Source organism: Sceloporus occidentalis, unplaced genomic scaffold (assembly GCF_023333645.1).
Source record: "Sceloporus occidentalis isolate IW3139 unplaced genomic scaffold, rSceOcc1.0.p SCAF_5, whole genome shotgun sequence".
In the NCBI taxonomy this organism is placed as follows: Eukaryota; Metazoa; Chordata; class Lepidosauria; order Squamata; family Phrynosomatidae; genus Sceloporus; species Sceloporus occidentalis.
In genome coordinates, this window is record NW_028316985.1 from 88,024,531 (window position 1) to 88,049,520 (window position 24,990).

Consider the following 24,990-nt stretch of genomic DNA (forward strand, 5'->3'; position numbering starts at 1 on the left):
ACTGAAAGTGAACATTTCTCTTTTGTCTGGTTCCATGTAATCCTTTGATATGGTATTTGCTGAATTGAATAGAAGACCCTGTGTTTGTTTGCATCTTCAGTCATCACTTTGGTTTTGTATTGTATGTGTTTATATATACAGATATTTGGAATCTTAAAAGCTCCATTTAAAGACAAAGCAGGAGAAGGGGCCATGCTGAGACTTGAAGATCTGGGTGACCAGAGGTATGCTCCATACAAATACATGCTGAGGCTTTGTTACAGAATCCTCCGGCATTCCCAGCAGGACTATAGGAAAAATCAGGTTGGTCTTTTTTATATATATAAGTAGGAATAATTGTTTACGGCACACAAGGTGATGCTTGGTGGTTTCATGGAGGGTAGTGCGACAGCATTTGTGGGAGTGAGATGCCACATTATGAAAGCCACTTTAACATTCAGTGAGTCTGTGTGTTTCTCATTTCATAATCCTCAAACAAGTCCAAATTCTTCTAATACAGTAATGTGAGACACTGCAAAAGGCTAGCTGGCACCTCTGTGACATGATTAGAATGACTTGAAATTTGGGGTTTTCACATGGGGTAGATGTGGTGGTATTTGCTGCCATGCATAGGATACCCCCCCCCCCCCATCCTGATAATGTTTAGCTTATAACAAGATGCTTTGGGTTTGCCTGCATCCTGTTTTGAAGTATTTTTTCCTATGTAAAGAGCAGTTTTCACCCTTTTAAAGAAACAATACATTCATGCAGCACATGAACCAAATACAATTTTTCATAATTCTTTTAAAAACTTTGTGATAATAGGCTAGTCTCCTGAGCATCCCTACACACACAAACACACACACACACACACAGAGAGCGAGAGAGACTTGTCAGGCTCCAGGAAAGGGAAGTGTGTAGGGCATAATTAACTGCCTCCCCATCTCCCTTTTCCACTTCCCAGAGCTAGCATGTACCATGACAGCTGCTCTGGCTGGAACAGCCTCAATGAACAGAGAGAGAATCTGTTGAGTGTATGACAAATTCTGAAGAGCCTGGAGCCTGGAGCTATAGTGCTAAGGCTTCAGGGAAATGTAAGAACTTTATGAAATCAGAAAGTGGCATGGTGTGGGTATTAGTATTTGGGCATGTAATCATCAAGAAGAGTCAAGAAGTAGAAGGAAGGTGAAATTAGTGTATGGAGGTCATTACTGAGGCAGTACAGGGCTCAGAACAGCCCCCTCCCATTTTCCCAGGATTAAAGACTTTCAGGAAGAGGTCATGCTTGATGAACTTGCTTGATGAATTGAGATGGACTTGTTTTCTGGTGTGACCCACAGGGAGAGAGATTTGCTGCTAATTGGTTAACTTGTTAATTGTGTGTAGTTTTTTTAGTTGCTATTGTTGACTTTATATGGCTGACATCTTTAATAATAATAATAATTAATAATTTGTTTTATTTATATACCGCTATTCCAAAGACCATAGCAGTGAACAGCAAGTAAGCTAATTAGCAAGTAAGCTAATTTGCCCCCAACAGTCTCATTTTAGCGACCTCGGAAAGATGCAAGCCTGAGTCGAGCTTGGGCCCTTTTGCTGGTCTTGAACTCGCAACCTTGTGGTTTCGAGTGAATGGCTGCAGTACAGTCATTTAACCACTGCGCCACTAGGGCTCTTTAAACAAGAAGTGGGACTGAGAGTGGGAAGATGGCATCACTATATTCTAGCAGAGGTACCCCCACTCTCACAAAAGTTCTCCATACCCATCTGAAAGAGCCCTGCTGTTTTGGGCTCTTTTCCCAAATCTCACTTTCCTTTTGATCTGTAGCTAAGACCAGTGGACTGGGATATCTACATAGAATTATAGAATCATAGAGTTGGAAGAGACCACAAGGACCATCCAGTCCAACCCCCTGCCATGCAGGAAATCACAATATAATGAACCACCCAGGAAAATCCTACAGTTGCTACAAGAGTAACCATATGCCTGTGATAAGGGATCTTACAGTATGTGCGTTTATACTGTGAAAATAATGCAGTTTGGTCCAATTTTAAGTTCTGTAGCTCCATCCTATGGAATCCTGGATATTGTAATTTTGCAAGAAAGCCTTTGACTGTGTAGATCATGTAAGAAATGCCCTTAAAGACATGGGAGTCCCACCACCTCTGATACTCTTGATGAGGAATCTGTACTTAGGACAAGAGGCTGCTGTTAGAAGAGACCATGGAGAAACAGAATGGTTCCCAAATGGCAAAGGGATAAGACAAGGCTACATCCTTTTACTTTATCTGTTCAACTTACATGCAGAAAATATTATATGAAGAGCAGACTTGGATACAGAAGAAGGCAGAGTGAAAATAGGAGGAAGGAACATCAACAATCTCAGATATGCAGACAACACCATATTACCTGCAGAAAACACCACAGATCTAGAGCAACTACTAAGGAAGAAGGTCCAGAGGCAGGCTTACTGCTGAACATAAGAAAACCAAAAAATAATGACCATGGAGGATCTACACAAGTTCAACCTAGACAATGAGGAAATAGAAATAAAGAGTTTCTGTACCTTGGATCAAACATTGATCAGAATGGGGACTGAAACCAAGGAATCAGAAGAAGGCTAAGAATGGGAAGAGCAGCTATGAAAGAACTAGAAAAGATCCTAAAGAGCAAAGATACACAATGAAGCATGAAAGTTAGAATTGTACAAGCAATTGTATTCTCTGTTACCATGTATGCATATGAGAGCTGGACAATTAAGAGAGTGGTTAAGGAGAAAATAAATTCATTTAACATGTGGTGATGGAGAAGTGTGCTGAGAATACTGTGGACAGCCAGAAAGACAAACAAATGGGTCCTTGAACAGATCAAAGTAGAAATCTACCAGGAAGCCAAGATGATTAAGTAGGCTATCATACGTTGGCCACATCATGAGAAGGCACAACTCACTGGAAAAGACCATAATGCTAGGAAAGGTGGAAGGAAGCAGAAAGAGAGGAAAACCACATACTAGATAGATGAACTCTATTAAGGTCACAGTATGAATTTACAGGAACTAAGCAGAGCAATGGAGGATAGGGACCCTTGGAAATGTCTCATCCATGGGGTCACCACAAGTTGAGATCAACTCAAAGGTGGTTAACAACAACAGTAACAATAGTCTCTAGCCTTCTCTGTCAAAGAATGTTGGTGGCTCACAAAACTACAAATCTCTGTAGGATGGTAGATAAAGTGGTTTCAAACTGCATTATTTCTATGGTGTAAAGGTACTCTAGGGCACACTTATATTTACATTAGAACTAGAGGATACTGACTAAACATGGTCTTTGGCAACAGGGGGCAATGTAGAGGAGAATAATTTATAAATCTAACTCCAGTATAATGTGGCACTCATCTGTGTTCACTCTAATAAAAAATGTTGGCTTTGATTTATAAAGCCCTTAATATAAAGGGCCTTTGATGCATAAAGCCAGTAGTAGCTTGAATCCTGCATACCTTATATACCATCTTCTCCTTTGTTATTCCTTTTGGCTATCATGACCATTAAGAAAAAGTAAGAGTGCATTCTTCATTGTTTTCAGAAATCTGAACAGTGAGAGTATGCAGGACAGCAGACATAGGCAACATGAGGTCTATGGGTTGCAAGCAAGCTTTCATCTTTTTTTGTAGCTTCTAGGCCCTGCTAGGGGTAAAGTTGTCCCATTAGGGGGAAACAAAACTCGACATAGGAGGATAACTGCTCCTGGAAGCCTCCAGTAACACTTGATTTCCTTTTATAGAAAGATGTTGTTTGGGTGGGTGAGGTCTTTTCAAGAAGTAGAAGAAGAGGAGGAGGAAATCATCGCCACTGCCTGAGTCCTTTTGACACAATACTATTATACTGCCATGGCAGCCATGGCAACAACCTATGGAGTCCTGGGATCTGCAGTTTATGGAGAGGTATTTAGAAGTCTCAGCCAGAGAGCACCTCTAATGCCTCCCCAAACTACCCCATACTATAAGCTCCAGGATTCCATAGGAATCATAATGCTATAATTGTTTAGTGTGAACAGGCCCCTGAAAGTGAAGATGAGGTCACGTCCAGTTTCATTTAAAAAAATGTTTTTAGAATATTTTCCGCAGGGCTGCAGCTATTTTATAGTATTATTCTTGATGGCTCCCTCACAGTCATGGAGCAATCTTCATTTTGAGACCCGTCAGTGTCTAAGCCCAAGTACAGAAGAATTGTGAATCTTTCCTCTTCAAAAGGGCAGAATCAATTATTATTATTATTATTTGGCTATTTTGAATTGTCTTATTTTTCATGCTTGTTGCTGATCTTAGGCCCCTGTGAAGGAGCAGGAGAAAAATTATACTGAAATAAATAAACACAGGGGAAATGGAGCAAGCTTCATTGACAAAAGAAACAGTGGCCTTTTATCTGCTTATGAAAGAAAGAAAGAAAGAAAGAAAGAAAGAAAGAAAGAAGCGGGGGGGGGGGGGGGAGTGTGGAGCCTTCAGTCTTTCCAGCTGTCTGACAGATCACCCTGGGATTTTCTTCCAGGAATACATTGCTAAGAACTTCTGCGTCATGCAGTCCCAGATCGGCTATGATATCTTGGCAGAAGACACCATCACAGCTTTGTTGCACAACAACAGGAAGCTACTAGAGAAACATATCACAGCTAAAGAAATAGAGACATTTGTAAATTTACTCAGGAGGAATCGGGAGCCAAGGTTTGAGGCAGTCCATGTATTTCTTTGTTGATTCATCTCATATGTTGATAATCTCAATTTTTTTTTTTTAAAAGCAAACTCATTATATGAATTTATGGTAATACCAGGAGCAACTTCTGCACTCCATTAAACTAACAATGTGGTCTAAAGCCAAGGTCATGCTAGCACCCAACTGCTAACACAATATAACTTTCTTTCCTTCCCCTCTGGTTCCAATAACTGGTTCCAGTGTTTCCCATTACTTTGGAACAGATTTTGAGAATGCACAGGAGACTACACAGAAAGGGGGGAGTCACTCTCCCCCACCAGTTTTGCTTATGAACACAGTTCTGTCAGAAGCACCCTATTGGATCCTGACCACAATATAGTATACATGTATATTCATATGGCAGTTGTTTCCGGGATGAGATGCTCTTGATAATCACAGTGTTACAGCTTCTCCTGTAACTCCTACAGTGCTCCACATTGCTATTTCTTGTTTATTCTCCCATCCTTTAAGGTTCTTGGACTATCTGTCAGACTTATGTGTTTCTAACACAACTGCAATACCAGTCACTCAGGAACTTATTTGTAAATATATGCTGAGCCCAGGAAATGCTGACATTCTTATTCAGACCAAGTAAGTAAATTGGGTTCTCTTTTTCATTCATTGACATTGCTTCCTTCAAATGATTATTAGGAGATATCATGTGAACTGCTTGTTTTAAGGTTGGTTTCCATGCAAATGGAAAACCCGTTGGATTGTTCTGTCCTCTCTGATGACATGGATGAAGAAGAAGTTTGGCTCTACTGGATTGATAGCAACAAGGAACCTCATGGTAAAGCAATCAGGCATCTTGCACAAGAAGCTAAGGAAGGCACCAAAACTGATTTAGAGGTCCTGACGTACTACAGGTAAAATTATTTTTTCTTTAGTGAAATGAGATAGCCCAAAGGGCATGATTTTGTCTTAGATCTTCCTTCCATCTTTTCTGGATTCATCAGCAAACCCCACCTGACAAGTGGCAATAAAGAATGCACAGATTACAGAGGCCTAATGTAGACATTCAGTCATAGGATCAGCAGGAAAAAAAATTGCCTTTGAGAATAAAATGTGGTTTTCTTCATTGTTAAATTACATGGTGGAGGAAATCTGACAGTACAATGGCTGAACCAAAATACAGTGGGCTCTTCTCATCTTCAGAGGTTTGATTCCACCCACACTCATCCCTCATAGATGGGAAAAAACACAGGAGCTCAATATCATATTAGTCAATGGGTGGTAATGTGTGTACACCCACATCAGCAAACCTATGGGCTAATATGGGGAAGGGTGATCTGTGTGTGCACCAGTCCATGGATGGGTAGCCTGTTGCTACAATAGGATCACTGCATATTCAGTGAAGATGGGACTGTGAAATGTGGTGATGCTGTTTTGCTTAACATGATCAAAGTCTATTGCCTGTGTGCCCTGGGACTGATCTGGGAGCATTAGAAGCTACAGTAGTTGTAAACGTCAGCAGTTTCAATATGGATCAAATCAGTCCATGGATAAGAGGCCCATGGACATAAGAAAACATAAGATATAAATATAATTATGAAATTTTAAAAGTTTATTTTTTTTAAAAAAAAAGGCAATTCCATATGGGAGTAGTGGAAATTTCATGACTATGGATCTGAAAATAACTGGATAGTAAAATACATATTGCTGAAGGAAGGACAAATGAGGCATAAATATCAACAAATTATGCCAAAGCTCGTTGGTTCAGGAAATGGAACCTTCAGTATATTCCTGAAGAAAGAGTAACTCCTGAACAATCTTGAATTGGTCAGTGGATGAGCTGTAGATATTTGTTACGGGTTCTTTAAGCTAGACTTCATTGCATAACATCGCTGTGTGCAGATCTCCATGAGAATAAGCCCTACTGAATACAGTGAGACTAATTTTTGAGTAAACTTGCCTAGGATTGCATTTTAATCAGCTAAATCAGGGGTAGGCAACCTGCGGCCCGCGGGCCGGATGCGGCCCGGCGACGCCTTGGGACCGGCCCCAGCCCGGTCCTGCCGCCAGGGCCTTTGGCCTCTCACGCGCAGGGCAATTGTCTATAGAATCTCAGAAACATGCATTTATATTAACATTTTTTAAAAAATCAGCAAATTTTTTCGCATGTCCTCCACTTTTTAAAAAAAAGTGTCCAACATTTGAAAATTTTGTCCTACATTTGTCCCGGTTTATTTATTTATTTAAATTTAAAAAAAATTATTTAATTGTTTATTTTTTGGCTTCGGCCCCCCAGTTGTCTGAGGGACAGCAACCCGGCCCCCGGCTCAAAAAGGTTGCCTACCCCTGAGCTAAATCATTTTAATCAGCAGTGTATTTGCAGCCTGTATCATTTTCGTTAGAAATAGGATATAAAAGCAGGATGCAGGACTGCATTGCAACATAGTTTTTAAAGATAGCTTGAAGATTTAGTGAAAAGACTGCTGTACACATTGTATATTGTGGGCCCTTGTTTTATAAATAAGTGAAAAATTTAACAGTCGTACACATAGTAAAAACCTAGTGATGTGGCTGATGAGTTTTGGTCATATTTATTTCTTCAAATATGTAATTATTTATTTAATTTAGGTAAACCAGGTAATTGGATAAAAGTTGCAGAATGGAAATGACAGCTGTTTCTTTTTCTTATCTTTAGGTATCAATTAAACCTTTTTGCCCGGATGTGCTTGGATCGCCAATACTTAGCTATTAACCAGATTTCTACACAGCTCTCCGTGGATCTGATCCTACGCTGCATGTCAGATGAGAGCCTGCCTTATGACTTGCGAGCCTCTTTCTGCCGCCTCATGTTACACATGCATGTGGACAGAGATCCTCAAGAGACAGTGGTACCTGTGAAGTATGCCAGGCTGTGGACTGAAATCCCTACCAAGATTACAATTCATGAGTGAGTTCTCTTTTGAAAACCCTGGACTGGTTCATGAAGTATAGAGTGGATCAGGGGTGTAGTTACTAGGAGGAGGGAATGAGGGTATTGCCCCCACAAATAAGAATTCTACACTCCAAAATGAAATTGTCATATATATATATATATATATATATATATATATATATATATATATATTTTAAATGATTATAGGCCACTGGGGAAGACTGAGGTCGAAACGCGTCTGGCCTTTAGTGTTTTATATCATTTTATGATTTTATTTTTTACATTTGCATAACTCTTAGTGGGGTATTTATACCCTTTTAGAAATTTTACTGGCTTCTCTACTCCAGGGTTTATTTAATCCCCTATTTCTTCATAGTAGTGTCTTTTGGTAATTGGAAGTGGGATATAATTTAGTTAATTTATTTAGTTAATTTCTACACATATAGGTTTTCTTTGGCAGAACCCTTTAGTTTTGTTTTTTGTTCATACATCTTGGGTGTTTTGGCGTTAGGGACTTTTGTTGGTTTGCTTAGCAGCAGCAAGTCAGCAAACATATCCAGGCCTGCTGGCGGATGAGAGAGAGGGAACTGGATACATCGGAGGCCACTGTTAGCAGTGGTAGAGGAAACAAAGTGATCTTGGTGGGGGATCCTTGTTAAGAGAAGAGGTTGCTGCGTGCGGGTGCTGGGGTCCTCATTGTTGAGATTGTTGCTTTTCCATTGTAATAGGAGTGATTGGTGATGGGAGGAGGAGGAGTGGCTTTCTCTCCATCCATTCCCCAGCAAACCACATTAAGACTGCTGTTTCTCTGCTAACAGCAGTGTATTAACTACCTTGGCAGAGATCTTAGTCCAGGTCACTGCATGGGTGGGCAAGGCTTTCACAGATCTCAGTGCAGTATCCAGATGCTCTCATTATTCAAAGAGCATAGAAATGAAAACAGCACTCCCATCTACCTAGATTCTTGTCTTGCTAATTTATATGTCTTCAAGGCTAGACTTTAATTTTTGTGGCAGGCACAATATTTCTGAAGTAATCAAGCAACAGGACATATGCTCTAACTTTGATCCATCTATTTGATTTTAAATTATCCTAGCTTTTATATAAACTCTAGGTAGTTTATATAGACAGCAAAACCCGCAATCAGTTAAAACCTGGAGACAGCAAAAATGTTTGCTGGCATCTAGACTGGTACTCATGCTGCATCTTCTCTTAACTCTTTTTTGTAATGTTTATCTGACAAGTCCATGGGAGATGTCACCAACCTTCTATCTGTCAAATGTTCACACTTGTTATTCACCAAGAATAATGGATCAAGAGTTTTCAACCTCCTGCTTTCCCATTCATTCAGCTTTTGCTCTCTGTCTTGCTTTATAGGTACGACTCTTTCACAGACTCCTCACGGAATGACATGAAGAGGAAATTTGCTTTGACAATGGAATGTGTGGAAGAGTACTTGAAAGAAGTTGTGAATCAGCCCTTTCCTTTTGGAGACAAACAGAAGAACAAACTAACCTTTGAGGTATTTCCTATTATCGTGACCAGTTCTACTGGCTAAGTGTTTCAAATTGAGAAATAGCTATGGAGGTGAAGGAGAATAGCAGCCAATTTAACCTTTTCTCTCTCTCTCTCTTTCTCTCTCTCTTTTCCTTTCCATTCTGTATGAAGTTTCTCACTTGTGATACTATGTCCATGGTAATTTGGAGATAGGGTCTAAATACCCGAAAGGCACCAGATCCTGTCTGATCTTGGAAGCTAAGCAGGGTCAGCCCTGTTTAGTGTTTCGATGGGAGACCACTAATAAATACCAGGTGCTGTAGGCTATATTTCAGAGGAAGGAACTGATAAACCATCCCTGAATATTTCCTACCTGAGAAAACTCCTTGCCATAAGTCAACATGCAACTTGAAAACACAAACACAACAACAGGTCTTTACCTGCTCATTAGAAAATATGTCAGTGGACCAGCTGATCATGTTGCTCATGTTACTTTGGGCCCCAAGTGCTGTAGCCCAATCCTATGGAATCCTGTGATTTGTAGTTTTGCAAAATCTTTAGCATTCACTGCCAAAGAGTGTTGGTGCCTCACAAAACTTCAAACCCCAGGATGGAGTCAGAGTAGTTAAAGTGGTGTCAAACTGCTTTAATTCTGCAATGCAGATGCACCCTCAGTTTGGGTCAGTAGGAATTATGAGGACAAACAAGTCGTTCCAGGGAATCCTTCCTGTCATCTCTATTTTCCTTAGTGCCTTGTGATATATAGAATGCGGAAAGGCAGAAACCTACATTGGGAAAGTTGAAGTATGGCCTGAGGCCCTATGGATAGTGCACATTAGTGAAGCCATCACCATATGATAGTTCATATCCATTAAGTGAATTAATTTGCATCTACAGTAGGGTATAGTAGTTTGAGTGTTAGACTTGAATCTGGGAGACCACAGTTTGAATCCTTGCTGAGCTACTGGGTGACCTTGGTTGGGCAGGTCACACTCTCTCAGTCATAGAAAGGAGATAGTGGTGAACCTCTTGTGAATACATTTTGCCAAGAAAACCTTTGATAAGGTTACCATAAATTGGAAGGAACATAACAATAGTCAAAGACGGCATCTAGGAAAATCATATAGGATTAATTTTTAAGTATGTGGTCCATTACAAATTTAATATTTGGATTTCTTTTTTGCATTTGAAATTTTGGTTTCCTCTCCCCCCCCCTCTTTTTTTTTTAAGGTGGTGCATCTGGCTCGCAATCTCATCTACTTTGGCTTTTACAGTTTTAGTGAACTACTCAGGTTAACCAGAACGCTATTGGCTATTCTTGATATTGTGCAAGTGCCAATGTCAACCTACCTTGAAAGATTAAGCAAATTTCAGGATGGAGGTAAGAATGAAAATAACAGAAAATGCTTATTGCTTAAAGCAGTACTCACTGCCTCTTTGCAATGACCAGTTGCTGCAATCCTAGATTCAAAGAAATATCCCTTGGTTAAATAGCAGCACTTGAAACCTTTTCTCGCTTTCATTTAGGAAATAAAACACTCAAAGTAGTTTACAGTCAAACTAGACACAATAAAATGAATCCTTAAAAATGATACAATAATGATTAAACAACATAATCCATTAAAATAATTCATTTAATCCAAAGTGTAATTATAAACATACAGTTTCCACTGATTTCAGCAGAACTATACAGAAATAGATGTTATGTGGACTGGTGTGACTCCTGCTTTGTTTCATTTATTTACAAGAGTTACATAAGTGAATACGCAAAAGGTGATCTCTGATGCTAAGCTTTTCATATTGTATTGCTGATCATAAAATTAATGCCGAGTCAAAGCTATCTCATTTTGTGCTACCTTTTTCATAAATATCAAAAATGTCTCTCCTTTTCAGTGATTTTCATCATATTTTCCTTCTTTACGTTTTCACTTGTTGGCCTCACTTGCCCACAGCCAGTTGCATTAGTTTGTGGGCAAATAAGGCTGAAGATTCTGAAGGCAAAGAAAGAGAATGGAAGCAGTGTAGTGAAATGGAGCAAAGAGAAATCAAAGAACACTGAAACAATGTGAATATTTGGTGCTGTATTTTCTAGTGTTCTGATGGGATTCACAGAATGTGTTTCGGCCAAAGCGAATATTGAAATTTGAGTATGTCCGGAAATGTGTGTAGAAGCTTTGTTAATATAAAAGTCAAACAAAAATAAACAGAAGGAAAGATTCCTGGGTGTATGTACTGAATGTACATTTGGAGTGTTCACACTGAGCATTACTTTGAGACACCCCATTCAGACAGGTGTCCATGCTTTTCCTGCATAGTGATTTCTTGGTACTAGCTAATAACACATGACTCTTATAGACACATGATTATTAGCCTACACAATGAAGTTTCCTGGGTGGCTTGAGGAAGAGTGTGTGTGTGTGTGTGTGTGTTTTACAAAATTCAGTACAGACCAGGTATTTGCCATGTCAACTCCACCAGGCCTGCCTGGAAGAAGCAGAGCCCTCCCTCTGGTCCATCTGCCTTGGTCCAGGCCTCAGAGGGAGAGAAGAATGCTGGACCTGATCCCCTGCCCCCTCACCATTCCCTTCTCCTTTTGTGTCGTGTCTTTTAGATTGTAAGCCTGCGGGCAGGGAACTGTCTGGTTAAAAATAATAATAAATGTAAGCCGCCCTGATAGCCATTAGGGCTGAAGGGCGGGATATAAATACCTAAAATAATATAAAAATAACATGTAGTAAATTCTAATTACAAAAAATGATCTCAATAGGACTCACACATTCAGTCACTTCAATTTCTGTGCTGGTATACCAAATTTAAAATATTATGCTTTATTTTCTGTTACATATTTTCTGTTAGTGGTACAGGTTGAGTGTCCCGTATCTGGAATTCCAAAATCTGAAATGCTCCAAAATCTTTATCTTTAGTACAACACTGGTGAAACATGGGTCCTACTGGGGTCTTTTCATACTGCACAATTATAGTGCTATGATGATACTCTAACTGCCATGGTAATGTCCTGTTTAATCCTGAATCCTGTTTATGGAGGGATACTTAGAATGTTCAGCCAAGGAGTTCTAGTGCCTCACCAAACTACAAATCCTGGATTCCACGGGATGTTGCCATGAAAATTAAAGTGGAATTGTAGTATTATCTTTGTTTGCAAAAAGGCTCCAGGTGTTTTGAGTGACTACTCCCAACATCTCTTATCGTTGTCTGTGCTGACAACTTTCTGAGTGATAAAGTCCAAAGCAACTGGAAGGCCAGAAGTTTCCCATTCTGCTTTAATACTTACCACCAGGCTTTTGTCTCGGTCCCCACAGTACTCTTATCTGCTTTTTTCATGCTTCTGCGAAACAGAAATATTAAATAGCACTAAGAAATAAAAGAAAATGAATAGATATTTATATACAAAGTTGTCATGGCAGCATTAAGCCCATGATGAGTGCTCAATGAGCCTTTGCTGGAGTATTAATAAAACATATCACACCATGAGGCTTTCTCAAATCCTCATTTGTAACTAAAGGGCAGGTTCCAGCTATGTGTGAAAATGGAAATGGTATTCATGGTTTATGGCCTCCTGTGTGACATACAGAGCTATATAGAACTGCTAACCTAATTGGAAGAATTGGGCACTGGGTAACTTAAGAAGCTGAAGCATTGCCAAAGGCAATTAGAGATAGTACAGGAGAATCTAGGATCCAGCCCCTTCTTTTCCCCAACAGTTGCAGTCTCACCTTGAGTTGTGGTTTCCATAAACTAAATTAAATGAAATTATATGCCACCTTGAGTGTCCTGTTATAGAAGGGCAACTCAAAAATGATGAAATAAAATAAGCTTTAAAAATAAAATTAAAAAATATATTCATTTTGTTACTTGCTTGGGAATATCTGTTCATTCATTCATTAACATCTTACTTTGCCACTGAAATTGGGATTCAATGCAGCATACCAAAATAAAAAGAAATACCTTCAGCCCTCCACGTTTGTGGCTTTGACTTTTGATGATTTGATTAATTGCAGATTTCATTAATATGTCCTCTCTAAGAATCTGTAGGCCTCTAGTGCAATTCTGCTGGAAATTGGTCATAGAGTTGTACTGGAGGACTTAGAGATTATTAGAGAAAACATTTGCCTAGGCATTTGTAGGTCCTCCAGTATGATTCTGTGATCAATGTCTGTCAGATGTTGGCCACAGAGTTCCATTGGAGGACCTAGAGATTCCTAGAGAGGTGTTCTTGCAGGTTTAAAATATATTGTTTTTTATTTGCATTTTTTCCATTTTCATAGGGGTCCTGTGCCCCTAACCCCAGTGAACGCGGAGTGCCCATGGTACAGATAATAATGCATACAAGTATATAAGTAAAAGTATTCAGAAATTATTGTTAAAATGTTATTAAACTATAGAAGTGAAATCAGTTAAAACATATCCAATAAAAAGTCAAAAGATAAAAATCAGTAGAAGAGAATACTGTGAAACCCCCTTTCAGTCAGCTTCCCAAAGCTTGAAATAGAATTGTTTTCTCCATCTGACTAAAGGGCAAGAGGGAGGAGTCCTTCTCCCACATTCACAAAAGACATGCCTGCAAAGGTGGTAAGACCAAAAGAAAAGCCTCCCACAAAGATCTCAGTGTTTCAGGCAGCCTCATATAGGAAGATGTGGTCCTTCAGATAGTCGGGACACAAGCTGTATAATGTAGTATTGCTTGGGCCCAGACTATTTGAAAAACTATACATTCTTATATGAGCTTGCCTATGCTCCAAGATCCGCAAGGGAAGGCTTTTTCTTGGCTCTAGCAACCTCCCAGATATGTTTGATGTGGACATGGGAGACAGCCAAGTTAAGAAACTCCCCTTCTCCAGGAGGTTTGGTTTGCTCCTCCCAGCACTGTCTTTTCGCTGGCAGGTGAAGGCCTTTTATTTTAGGAGGTATTTGGTTTTTTCAAATGTTATGACAGACAGAACCTTTGATAATGCGTGCAGTGTTTTTAATTTTATTATGTTTTAAGTATCTTTTTGATTCTTTTAAAATTTGTTTCTAACATTTTTTTTGAATAGAAATTTTGGCCCGGTACAGACCACCGCTTTGTGGCAGCCTAAGGCTGAAATTAGGGCTCGGGAGAGAGGAGCTTCCACACGCTCCACACTCTCTCGGTGCCATTTTGGGTGCACACGCGTTCAGATGGCGTGCACGCCGATGATATGCCTTGTGTGCCATGTCCGAATAGTGTGGCACATAAGAGCCATCACCATGCTGCTCCAGGGTGCTAATGGTGCCTTGGCAGCAGCGTGGAAAGAAGCTGCATTTCGCAGCTCCTTTTTAGAGCGGATCATTGCCGCGCCCATGCAGTTGCTGTGGCAGTGATCCGAAAGAGAAAGGGCGGCCTCTGGCCATCCCCTTCTCATCTGTACAGCCCCATAGTTTCTATTTTACCTTTTGTGTATTTTTTAAAAGTCATATTGGGCTTTTAAAACATTGTATGCTTGTTGTACACTGCTTTGGATCCTGTGCTGGGAGAATGATGGGTTATAAATTAGATTAAAATAAACAAATGAATGAATGAATGAATGAATGAATGAATGAATAAATAATCACCAATTTTGATTGTTGCCAGAAATGGAGCAGTAGAAAGTGGAATTGATGTAACAAGGGATTGATATCCTTCCAGTAACCCCCCGCCCGTCAATTACAACTGTTCAGGTCCACTGAAGTTTCTGAGCACTTTCAAGGGTAGCCCCACTCAGGTTACCTTATAGTAATCCAGGTGAGGCATGTGTCACCATGGCCAGATCTGACATATCTAGGAAAGGACACAGATGGTTTAACTATGTGAATGCACTTGTAGTCATCAGAGAAAACCAGCTTTCTGTGCTCCAGTTTCGATCCAAGAATACATCAAAACTGCAAACCTTGGATTTTGGAGGAATATAACTCTGTTGGCTTCCTGTTCCCATGGTTTGCTCTTCACTAATAAGGAGCACTACTATCTTCTGTGCTTAAGCTTCAGGTTGTTTGCTTTCAGCCATTCTGTTAGTGACAATTGACCATAGTTTAGAACTGAAATGGCTTTCTTGAATTTAGATGGAAAGGAGAAATTGGGTGACATCAGCATACAAATGACACCGGGCCTCAGAACTCTGAACAACCTCTCCCAATGGTTCAACTAAAACAAAGGGCATACTAAAGATTCCTAGTGATGCCAAAATAATGATACATTTTATGTTAGCAGTGTCTTACCAGCTACATGGTGGCAGACCTCATAAACATAATCAATGGAACAATTGAAACAAATGCTACTTCTGTATGAACAAAATTTCCAAAACAGCAAGGAACATTTTTGGGAATTTTGCTCTGATTTATGGGCATGGGAGACTGTATAATATGGGCCCAAGTAGACATGTTCTTCAGTAGCTGCTTTGCACTATAATGAGAACTTGTTTTTCAGAAGCTGATTGTTCTTTTTAATGTAAGAATGAGTATCTGAAGAATTCTGTTTGGGCAAGTGATCAATTATGGACCCATTAAAAATACTGGTTGACAATAAGAACCTATGGTATGATAAAATATGCATATTGTACTTACTAATAATTTAACAGAAGAGGCATCACTATGATGTGGTGGACAAACAGCACCTGTGACCTGTGGGCAGTACACAGGTGCTAAGGATGTTTTTTTTTTCTGGCCCTAAAAATCACCCTCCCCCATATTTATATATTTAAATTCTTCCATGTCTGCAGTTTTCGCATATTTCTAAGGGTCATTGGGCTGTTTAGGCCCAAGAGAGGCTTTTTTTTAAAATTAAGAAGTAATCTGGAATTGGCTTTGAATTTACTTCTTGCTTTTAAAAAAGCTTCCCCTAGATTCACAATTGTGAAATTGCCTCTCTCCCCTTCCAAGAAAGCCTTCGGCTTTACATTGCCTCTCTCCCCTTCCAAGGGGTTACGGGGGGATTTTAAGGGGGTGGGATGTAAAAGTAAAAAAGTCAGATTTGATAAGAGGATGCAGCCCTCTAATATCCTCAGGAGGCACCGTGCTCCTCTCATTCTTGGCAATTGCCCACTCCATTTTAAATACTGAGCTACAATGGGGCCTTGGTGACTATAGCAGATCCATTCTGCCCTCCTCCCCGCCGTGGATACCAAAAACCACGGGACCTCAGGTCCAGGTGTCCCCAACGGTGGCGCATGCATGTGGCCGTGCCACCATTAGGGACAGCCCCATTGTCCTTAATGGTGGCATGTGCACATGGCCATGCCGCCATTAGGGACAACAGAACTTCAGGTAAGCCTCCGTTGTTTGGAAGTCCCATTGTCCCAAATGGCTGTGTGGCTGAATGCATTTTGCTGCCATTGGGGACAATGGGGGCTTGCCATCCACGGATGCTTACATCCGCAGATGGCAAGCTCACAAACGAGACCCCACTGTATATACTAATTAGATTATTATATGATTTTGGAAATGTTCTCTCTGGAATGAATTTCTTCTTATTAATACTATTATGTAAAATGCCATTGAATAGAAGGGCAGGGGGAACAGGGAATCATAGTTTTAGTCAAGAGGCCTTCTCTCAATCTAATTTTAGTCTTGGTAGAAGTCTGAGTCCAGAAAACTTAATCCGCATGTATAATTTTGAGTTCAGAAAAACTGGGGCTGATGTCAGTCACAAGAAAATACCTTTGAGTTTCTTCTTTCATAGAGTGGGGGCGTTATGAATTGTGCCAAATTAAATGAGTTTGTTGTACGCTTCAGGTTTTTGTGACAGAAACTGCTATTCAATAGGAAGATGAGATCTCTAAAATAAGAGATAATGAAAGAAGGCTCACGATTGTCTTCCAAAATATGTCAACCACTCTCTCGCTTTCTCGTTTTAATACCTGCCAGTCTATAGTCAGTTCAAATTACTATCATCATCTACATTTATCTTGCCCTTTCCCTTTTTGCTGCACATCGGTGAAAAGAACTACAGTTAGAGCTAATTAATGTTTATTTAGCTCCAATGGTAGGTTAAGCACTGTATAGAACAGCCGACTGATTTATCATGAAAACCTACGCTGAGCTGGAATTTGAGCTTTAAGGGTTTTATCGCTATAATCCTATTCAAATATTGAACACTTCTTTTAAGCCAACCTACCTAGGCTTGGTCAACATGTCTGACGGTGAGTTTGCTGATCCACACATTAATGTGTCTTTTATAGGAGATTGCTAATGTTCATTTCTTGCTTTTTTCCCCTAAAGTAGACAAGGTATTTTGAAAATATATAGAAGTTCAAAAGAATGACAGAAATTCTATTCATTTTTAGTGTACTGAAAATGCTCTCCAGCATAGCTACACTGGACCCCTACATTGCCAACTGATTGCAGAACAGGTGCCATGGCCTTCAGCCATGCTGTTGCACAATAGCCTGTTAGCTAGCCACACACCATGTCAAAAACATGATAGAAGATTGTGTGTCTCTTTAAATACAACAACCTTTGAGAAAGTTCACCTGCATGTGCAACAATTCTTTAGCAGGTTGCCCAACATTACAGCTAATGTATAATATAAACACGTTCACCTCAACAAATATTTGTTGGAACAATCTGTTGGCCTAAGGCTTATATTTAAAATGGGCTAGTCCCAATGCCTGGATGCAGAATAATCTGGCTCTGAAAAGGTGGCAATGTTGAAGCCAGGCAAGCAATCCATAGGTGAGGGCCACATCTGAAACAGCCCTTTCCCTTGTTACCATCCTCTGAAGATCTCTTGAAATAAGGGCCCAGATACTGATCTCAGCTGGTCTCTTCATGACAGGAAAAGAATTCTGGTCTGTATCAGAATCCCAAAATAAATAAAGCTTTTTAGGTTAAAAATCAGCATTTTGAATTGGGCCTGGAAATATTTTGACAGCCAATGCAGCTTGGCCATGATCTGCAAAGTTAGGCTAGGTCTCATGTTATGTTTAGAACTTCTGGTTCTTATGACCACTTCATTTTCGGAACAGTTTTCAAAGGCAGAACCATGTAGAGCATATTGTAGTAATAATCAAAGCTGGAGGTTATTGGAACATAGTCAATTGCAGGTTATCCCTGCAGATAGTGATATAGCTGGTCCACCAAATGAAACTGGGATAAGGCATTCTATCCTATTGGGACCTACTATATCTCATATGACAGTAAGGGATCCAGAAGAACCGTCACACTAAGAAATCCATGGGGAGTGCAGCCCCAATATTGAACAGATTGAACAACATTAATTTGATCAGAAGAAGCATGTGTAACAGCACCTCAATCATCTGGACTGGGCCTTAGGTTTTTCTCCTGCACATTTGTGACAACCAGGCATCAAACCATCACATTCACCAAAAGAAGCTGAAAATAAGAAATTGAGATGACTGCTACCAGGATACTGATGGCAATACAGTCCAAAAGTCTGGATGAAACTGTTCAGTGTTTTCACATAGATGTTAAATAACATGATCCCAATGGTACTGCAGACTGAAGGGTCCATGGAGCCAATCAAAATCCCTGAAGTACCTACTACTTTTTGGACCCAGCCATCCAAGTAGATGTGAATACACTGCATAGTACTAGTTCTTGTTCCAAATTCAGAGTCTCTCTGAAGGAATACCAAATGATAATAATACCAAAGACTTGCTGAGAAGTCAAAGAGAACCACAATGGTCCCACGCCCCAGTAGTCAGACTGCCAATACAATTGTGGATAAGGCAGAGGCTTGTAACAGTAGAGTCTGGGTCAAAATGCATCTGAGCCCTGATGGAAATGGATTCAGAAAAATAGTTTCATCAGATTGTCTGTAGTTCTAAAAACGACTTTCCCACAGTTTTTTTTTAAAACAAGCTAATATTTATTCTGCAGTGGTTGTTACTCAGTTATATCTGGATAGCTCTGTCCATTTGGAGTTGGATTGGGCTATGGTATTTAATCATTTATTTTTGTGTATTAAATTATTCTCATTCCTCTCAGCAGTTCAGTTGCATTTTGGTAACGGTTCTTGCTTCACAAAATACTCCAGGTGCTGAAGGGAAGTAAATCCATAATTGTTATAACTGCAAATTCTGTTTCATTCCAGTAGCATTTTCTGACACCTGCTCCATGTTAATTTGAAATATAATTGCCTCACTCTTGTAATTCATTAAAGTCTTGTCTAAGATTCATATGCTTATCACTTTGGACTGATATAAGCTATATTTTGGTAAAGAGTATCATAACCCATTCCAACTGCAAATACTAAAATTAATTAAGCTGTTTTGTTCCCTTACTGAATTTCTCAGGTGTATGAATGAAATCCAACATAAAAATTGCAGTACTAAACAGACTGGCTTTAATCCTCTTCAGCTCCTAACTGTTAACTGTAATATCTCGTCATGCCTTTGTTTAATATTCTTACAGGAAGGATTTGTGTTTATCGTCTTTTTTTTCCTGGCAAAGTTCCTATGTGATGGACAGATGTCCAATAGGTGAAGCTTCTGTCTGTTCTACAGTTGTTCAAGCCATAGGAAAAAATTGGCAAACCTCACCAGAAGTTTATCTGTTCTACCCATTAGCTTGGGGTGGAAGAGTGATCTCTTTTGTAACAAGAGATAGCTCAGAAGCAGTCCTAGCATTAGCCTTTCAATGTTTATTTGTAAGCACCTGGCATAATTAAGAAGGAGTTTCCTTCACTATCTGAAATGGTTGGAAGTGGTACAGCCCTTCTTTACATGATTATATATCAGTTATGGAACAGCTGGTTTTGATATGAAAAGGTTGTCAACTTCAGTCCCTGGAAATATGAGTTAAAAGAATCATGTATCACATGATAGCAAAGGTTCTAACCTGAGATCTTTTAGAATTACTGCCAAACTGAATAACAGCACTGGGTTAAACACACCCCTGGTTAGTACATAGTAGCATCACGCATTCATGTCATGATACAGATGAGGTTGCATATATCAGTTTCCCGCACGTAAACTAAAACCCATTCCCATAGAGAGATGACTAGGCTAGAATCTTTCTTGACATGTTAGTTTTCCATTGAAGACTGTAAAATGTGTTTTCTTTCTGTGAAGATTTGATCTTAAGTTGTCAAAACATAATCTCTTACCATTAGTACTGTACTACTGAATACTGAAATTCTGCAAATGTTAAATAATATAGAAACAAAAATTGGATAATGCATATAATATTATGATTCCTGCATTTCCTTGAGAGGAGTAGCAGGAAATGGTATGCTTAGCATTCTTTGACTATGGAGTGGTCTCACTTTTCTCCTGCTTGTTGCAGTACTATGGCCTTTGGATGCTGGGGTACTTATTTTCCTTTGGAAAATGTTAAATTCATGAATACTAGTGAGGAAGAGTGAGGAAGGGAGGATACAAGAAAACAAGAAAAACATCCAAAAATTGACAGATAGTTTTGCAGTCTAAAAGTGAGGAATGCACAGCCGATTCAGGAAATGCTGAAATGCTCTCCAGCCAGCTCTCTTTCATTCTCTGTGTTTTCTTTTCTATAGAATTAGTTGTGCATGTTCAGTACTTATTTTTTCTCCCCAGATATGAGGACCTCATGTTTGACTTCAGGAAGCAAATTGGTTTTATGGTGTTTCCAGTCACCATGCCATTATGTTTTTGATTATTGTGAACTGGCTGACAGGCCAGAAGATTCAAATCTAATTGAACATGTATGGTGGCACATCTAGTTTTTCCTGTATATTTAAAGTACATAACAGTATCAATTTTCATGTATTTAGTAACATCATTGTATGACAGCGCCATGTGTGACAGAAGGGCTTGTCACGTAATACCACAGACTGCATAATTAGAAGTTTAGCGCTCTCTCTCTCTCTCTCTCTCTCTCTCTCTATATATATATATATATATGAATGATGAGATGAGATGATGAGGTTCATATCATATAGATGTTTAACCTGGAGATATGATGAGATCCCTTAACATATAATCATAATTATAATACAAATTGGGAGAACTAGTCAAGAAAGCATTATTCTCACTGAAAGTATTCCAAGTGAGACCCAGTTTTAGTACTATTTTGTTCATATGATACAATTTTACATATTTATATGTATTTAAATTGGGGTGGGCAACTGTGGTGGGTCTGGTGGCCATTTTATGTCCTTAGGAACATTCAAGAGCTTTACAGGATGCCAAAAATGTTTTTAAAAATTTGAAAGTGGCTGGAGGTTACTTTTATTTTTGAAATACAAGTGTGTGTTCTTTAAATCCTCCTCACCTCCTTTTCTTTTGGGTGAGGAAAAAGGACAGGTTCAGAAGTTGGCCACAAAAGTGCTTTAGGGCTTGCACTCTGCATATCCCGCTCTGCCAGTGATGTGACTCCCAACATGACTATGGCTTATTGAAGTGACAACTTTCCATTTTAATATTTCTTTCTACATAGGTAACAATGTCATGAGGACCATTCATGGTGTAGGAGAGATGATGACTCAAATGGTTCTCAGCAGAGGTTCTATCTTTCCTATTTCTGTTCCTGACGTGCCCCCAAGTGTCCATCCAAGCAAGCAAGCCAGCATTGTAGAAAGTGAAGATGTCACTGTGATGGACACCAAGTTAAAAATCATTGAGATTTTACAGGTAAAAATCTTGCAATAAAATTTAGATCCAAACAAAAGCATGGTTACAACTTATTATGGACCTTTGATTTAGGGGATGGGAGAGATGGAGGGGATTATAGATGAGAGAAACAGAGGGGAACATTATCCTGGGTGGGTTCAAATCCATTTGTGCTATGTTGGATTTTGTCTTTTATTAACCATGTATAAAGATTCATTATAAGAATTACTCCATTGTTTGAATGGAAGAAGAGGATTTCTAGCATAAACCAACTCCTCAGCTGCCATTTTGCGTTAGAGTTAAAATTCCTTTGTCTAGGTTTATGTGGCCAGTAGAAGACTGGGCTCTAAAATATTTTCTATTACAATAGAGTAGTAGTATTTTTCAGACATCCAAACTTTATGCACTCTGTATGATTGTTAAAAGGATTAGGTTCTGAAATAATAAATGTGTTTGATTAAATATGCTTTAAATCCACATTAGTAGCTTTGGTTTCATAAATAAATAATCTTGAAATGTTTCTGAACATCTTCAAAGAGGATCAAAAGTCTGATATTGTTTTGCCTTATTAGTTTATTCTTAGTGTTCGACTTGACTACAGAATATCCTATATGCTGTCTATTTACAAGAAAGAATTTGGCGAGAGCAATGAAAATGCTGATAGCTCCATAATGTCTCCACCTGATTCACCAGCTGTCACTCCAGGTACTTTGCTAAAGCAAAATAATTCTAAATAGCAACTAGTTTTTTCAAAAGTAAGAATTGAAATGAACAAGAACTGTGATTTTATATTCTGTCTTACTCACACTGACGATAACTGTTATGGGAATTGTGGAATTAATCTGGCACTATCTATCTATCTATCTATCTATCTATCTATCTATCTATCTATCTATCTATCTATTTAAGTATTTCTAATTTACACTGTGTCAAAGAATCTAAAATGAGGGCATTATCAATAACTTCATATTTAATTATTTTAAAACTGTCTCTTCCCTGTTTCCTTGGAAGTGGGAGGCAAGATGGCTTACAAAATGTAAATACTGATTAAAATATATATATAGGCACAGATAAAAAAGATATACGTAAAACATACAAAAAGGTATTGATAAACTGTAATGAAACAATCTATAGATTTAAAAACATATCCAGTAAAAAAGGCAAGACATAAAAAGAGTTGTTGTTGTTGTTGTTGTTGTTGTTGTTGTGTTCCTTCAAGTCATTTCCAACTTATGGCGACCCTAAGGACCCTAACCCCTATCATGGGTCTTTTTTTGGCAAGATTTGTTCAGAGCAGGTTTGCCATTGCCTTCCTCTGAGACTCAGAGCATGATAACTTGCCAAAGATCAACCAGTAAGTTTCATGATTGAGCAGGGAATCTGGTCTCCAGAGTTGTAGTCCAACATGCTGGTTTAACAGTACAGCAATTAAAAGCATAGTGGAGACCAGATTCCCCGCTCCACCATGAAACTTACTGGTTGACCTTGGGCAAGTTACATGCTCTGAGTCTCAGAAGAAGGCAATGATAAACCTGCTCTGAACAATTCTTGCCAAAAAAAGACCTCCCCTTGCCATGCTGTACAGTACAGCAATTAAAAGTTCTTTTCTTATAAACTTTCATTTTATTTTTAAAAAACCCTTCAGAATAAAAATCTTACCTGTCAATGAAAGGACGACAAGGAGAAATCAGCCTAACCTCCCCAGGAATAGAATTCCAGTGGCTGGGGAGGTCTGAGGGCAGTGGGTCTGAGAGAAAGATCTCTTTAGAACATGGAAAGATGATTCAAACACTTTAAAATACTTTAAAATAATTAAACAGACAAAGCAAAACCTGCCATCTGGCTTAACCATTATCTCACTAGGCCTCAAAACCTTGGGATAAGAGCCAGGTATTAACTTGACATGGAAGTAAAGACAGTGTTAATATCAGTTGGGTCTCCAAAGGTAGGCCATTCCACAACCAGGGTGCTAAAGCCAATAAAGTCCTCCACCACATCTCCACATGTTGCATTTCTCACAGTGTTGGGACATGGAGGAATCCCTGCCCCTCAAGCAGATTTTAACCATTTAGCAGTTATATACAGGGCAGGGGATGGGATGGTGGAGCCAAATACTGTTGGACTTCAACACTCAATTTTCTCATCATTAGTTCTGATGACTAAGGCCTTTTACAGACTGCCAAAATAAAGCTGCTTTGAGTCTCTTTGGAGGCATACTATTTAAATGATGGGTGCATCCTAAGAATCTGGAAGCTGCACCGAAGCAGCACTCCAGTGGTTAGGAATGGAGTGTGGCTTTGGTGCGACCTCCGGACTCTTAGGACCCATGCATCATTTAAATAGCATACGTCCAAAGAGACCCGAAGCAGCTTTATTTTGGCAGTCTGTAACAGGCCTATGACTGATGAGAACTGCACTTGAGCGAGGTCTGAAAGAATGCACTTTGTTCAGCTTGACACACAGAGAAGTGCTTCCTTAAAGTCCCCTATGTATAATTCACCCACTTGTGCATGTGGGAAACATCTGAGTGTACCTTCAGACTAATATTTCTGCTCTCTGACCCTATTTCCATTGTATCATAATTGTATAGAAAATACATTAGACACTACATTTATTTGAATATCAGTTTGTTGGTTTCCTTAATGCAAATTCAGATCATGGAATCAGGTAGACCCTGTGCTTCCATAAATTCATTGTGTCCCAGTTTGGTATTTTAAATGTTTTGTGAAAGATGAGTAGAGGTTGGGGAGAAGATGCCCAAGACCTGCTCTGTATGCTACTATACATACCAATCCCAGGTTCAGTTGAATATTTTCTGAAAAGGTATTCTGTGGATGGAATGTAGATGGTGTTTATAGTTTCAGTAATATACAGTTACTGACTGCTTATGACATGTGCATATTAGTGTCTAGCCTCAATGAGATGTCATGGCCAAAGGGCAAGTGAGTATTTTATTGTCCTCGGACATTGTGTTAATAGTGTTGTTGACCTCTTTTTCTATGTCACACCTGTTGCTGCTAGCCATTTATGACTAGCACAAAATAAGGGAAGAGTTGTTGTCATTTTTGTAATGCTAACTCTGCTACCATCTCTTTATTTTCTTTTGTAGCAGTTGTTCCTGATATAGATGAAATTGCTGCTCAAGCAGAAACTATGTTTGCTGGCAGGTGAGCTCCCAGAAGTTCCCTCTTTTTCCATTTTATGCTTGACCAACCTTTTCCTCCTTCTCCTCTGCAAAGCTGAACAACACTTCCTGTTTGTAGTAGTGTTGGTACTACTTCCCAACATTTAGTTTTCAGAGTGATCTACAAAGTTGTTTCTA

The 24,990-nt window shown here is 39.2% G+C and overlaps 1 protein-coding gene across 3 annotated transcripts in view; it reads left to right on the plus strand.

Moving 5' to 3' along the window:
• Positions 1-24,990, plus strand: part of ITPR2 (inositol 1,4,5-trisphosphate receptor type 2) — a 256,626-nt gene that overhangs the window by 80,423 nt on the left and 151,213 nt on the right. For all 3 annotated transcript variants that reach the window (XM_089524659.1, XM_089524661.1, XM_089524660.1), the window contains exons 15-24: positions 142-303; positions 4,524-4,696; positions 5,196-5,315; positions 5,405-5,590; positions 7,372-7,623; positions 8,986-9,130; positions 10,336-10,486; positions 21,496-21,689; positions 22,241-22,373; positions 24,778-24,835. In XM_089524659.1, the coding sequence (XP_089380785.1) occupies positions 142-303; positions 4,524-4,696; positions 5,196-5,315; positions 5,405-5,590; positions 7,372-7,623; positions 8,986-9,130; positions 10,336-10,486; positions 21,496-21,689; positions 22,241-22,373; positions 24,778-24,835 (1,574 nt within the window). The remainder of the gene's footprint in view (positions 1-141; positions 304-4,523; positions 4,697-5,195; positions 5,316-5,404; positions 5,591-7,371; positions 7,624-8,985; positions 9,131-10,335; positions 10,487-21,495; positions 21,690-22,240; positions 22,374-24,777; positions 24,836-24,990) is intronic.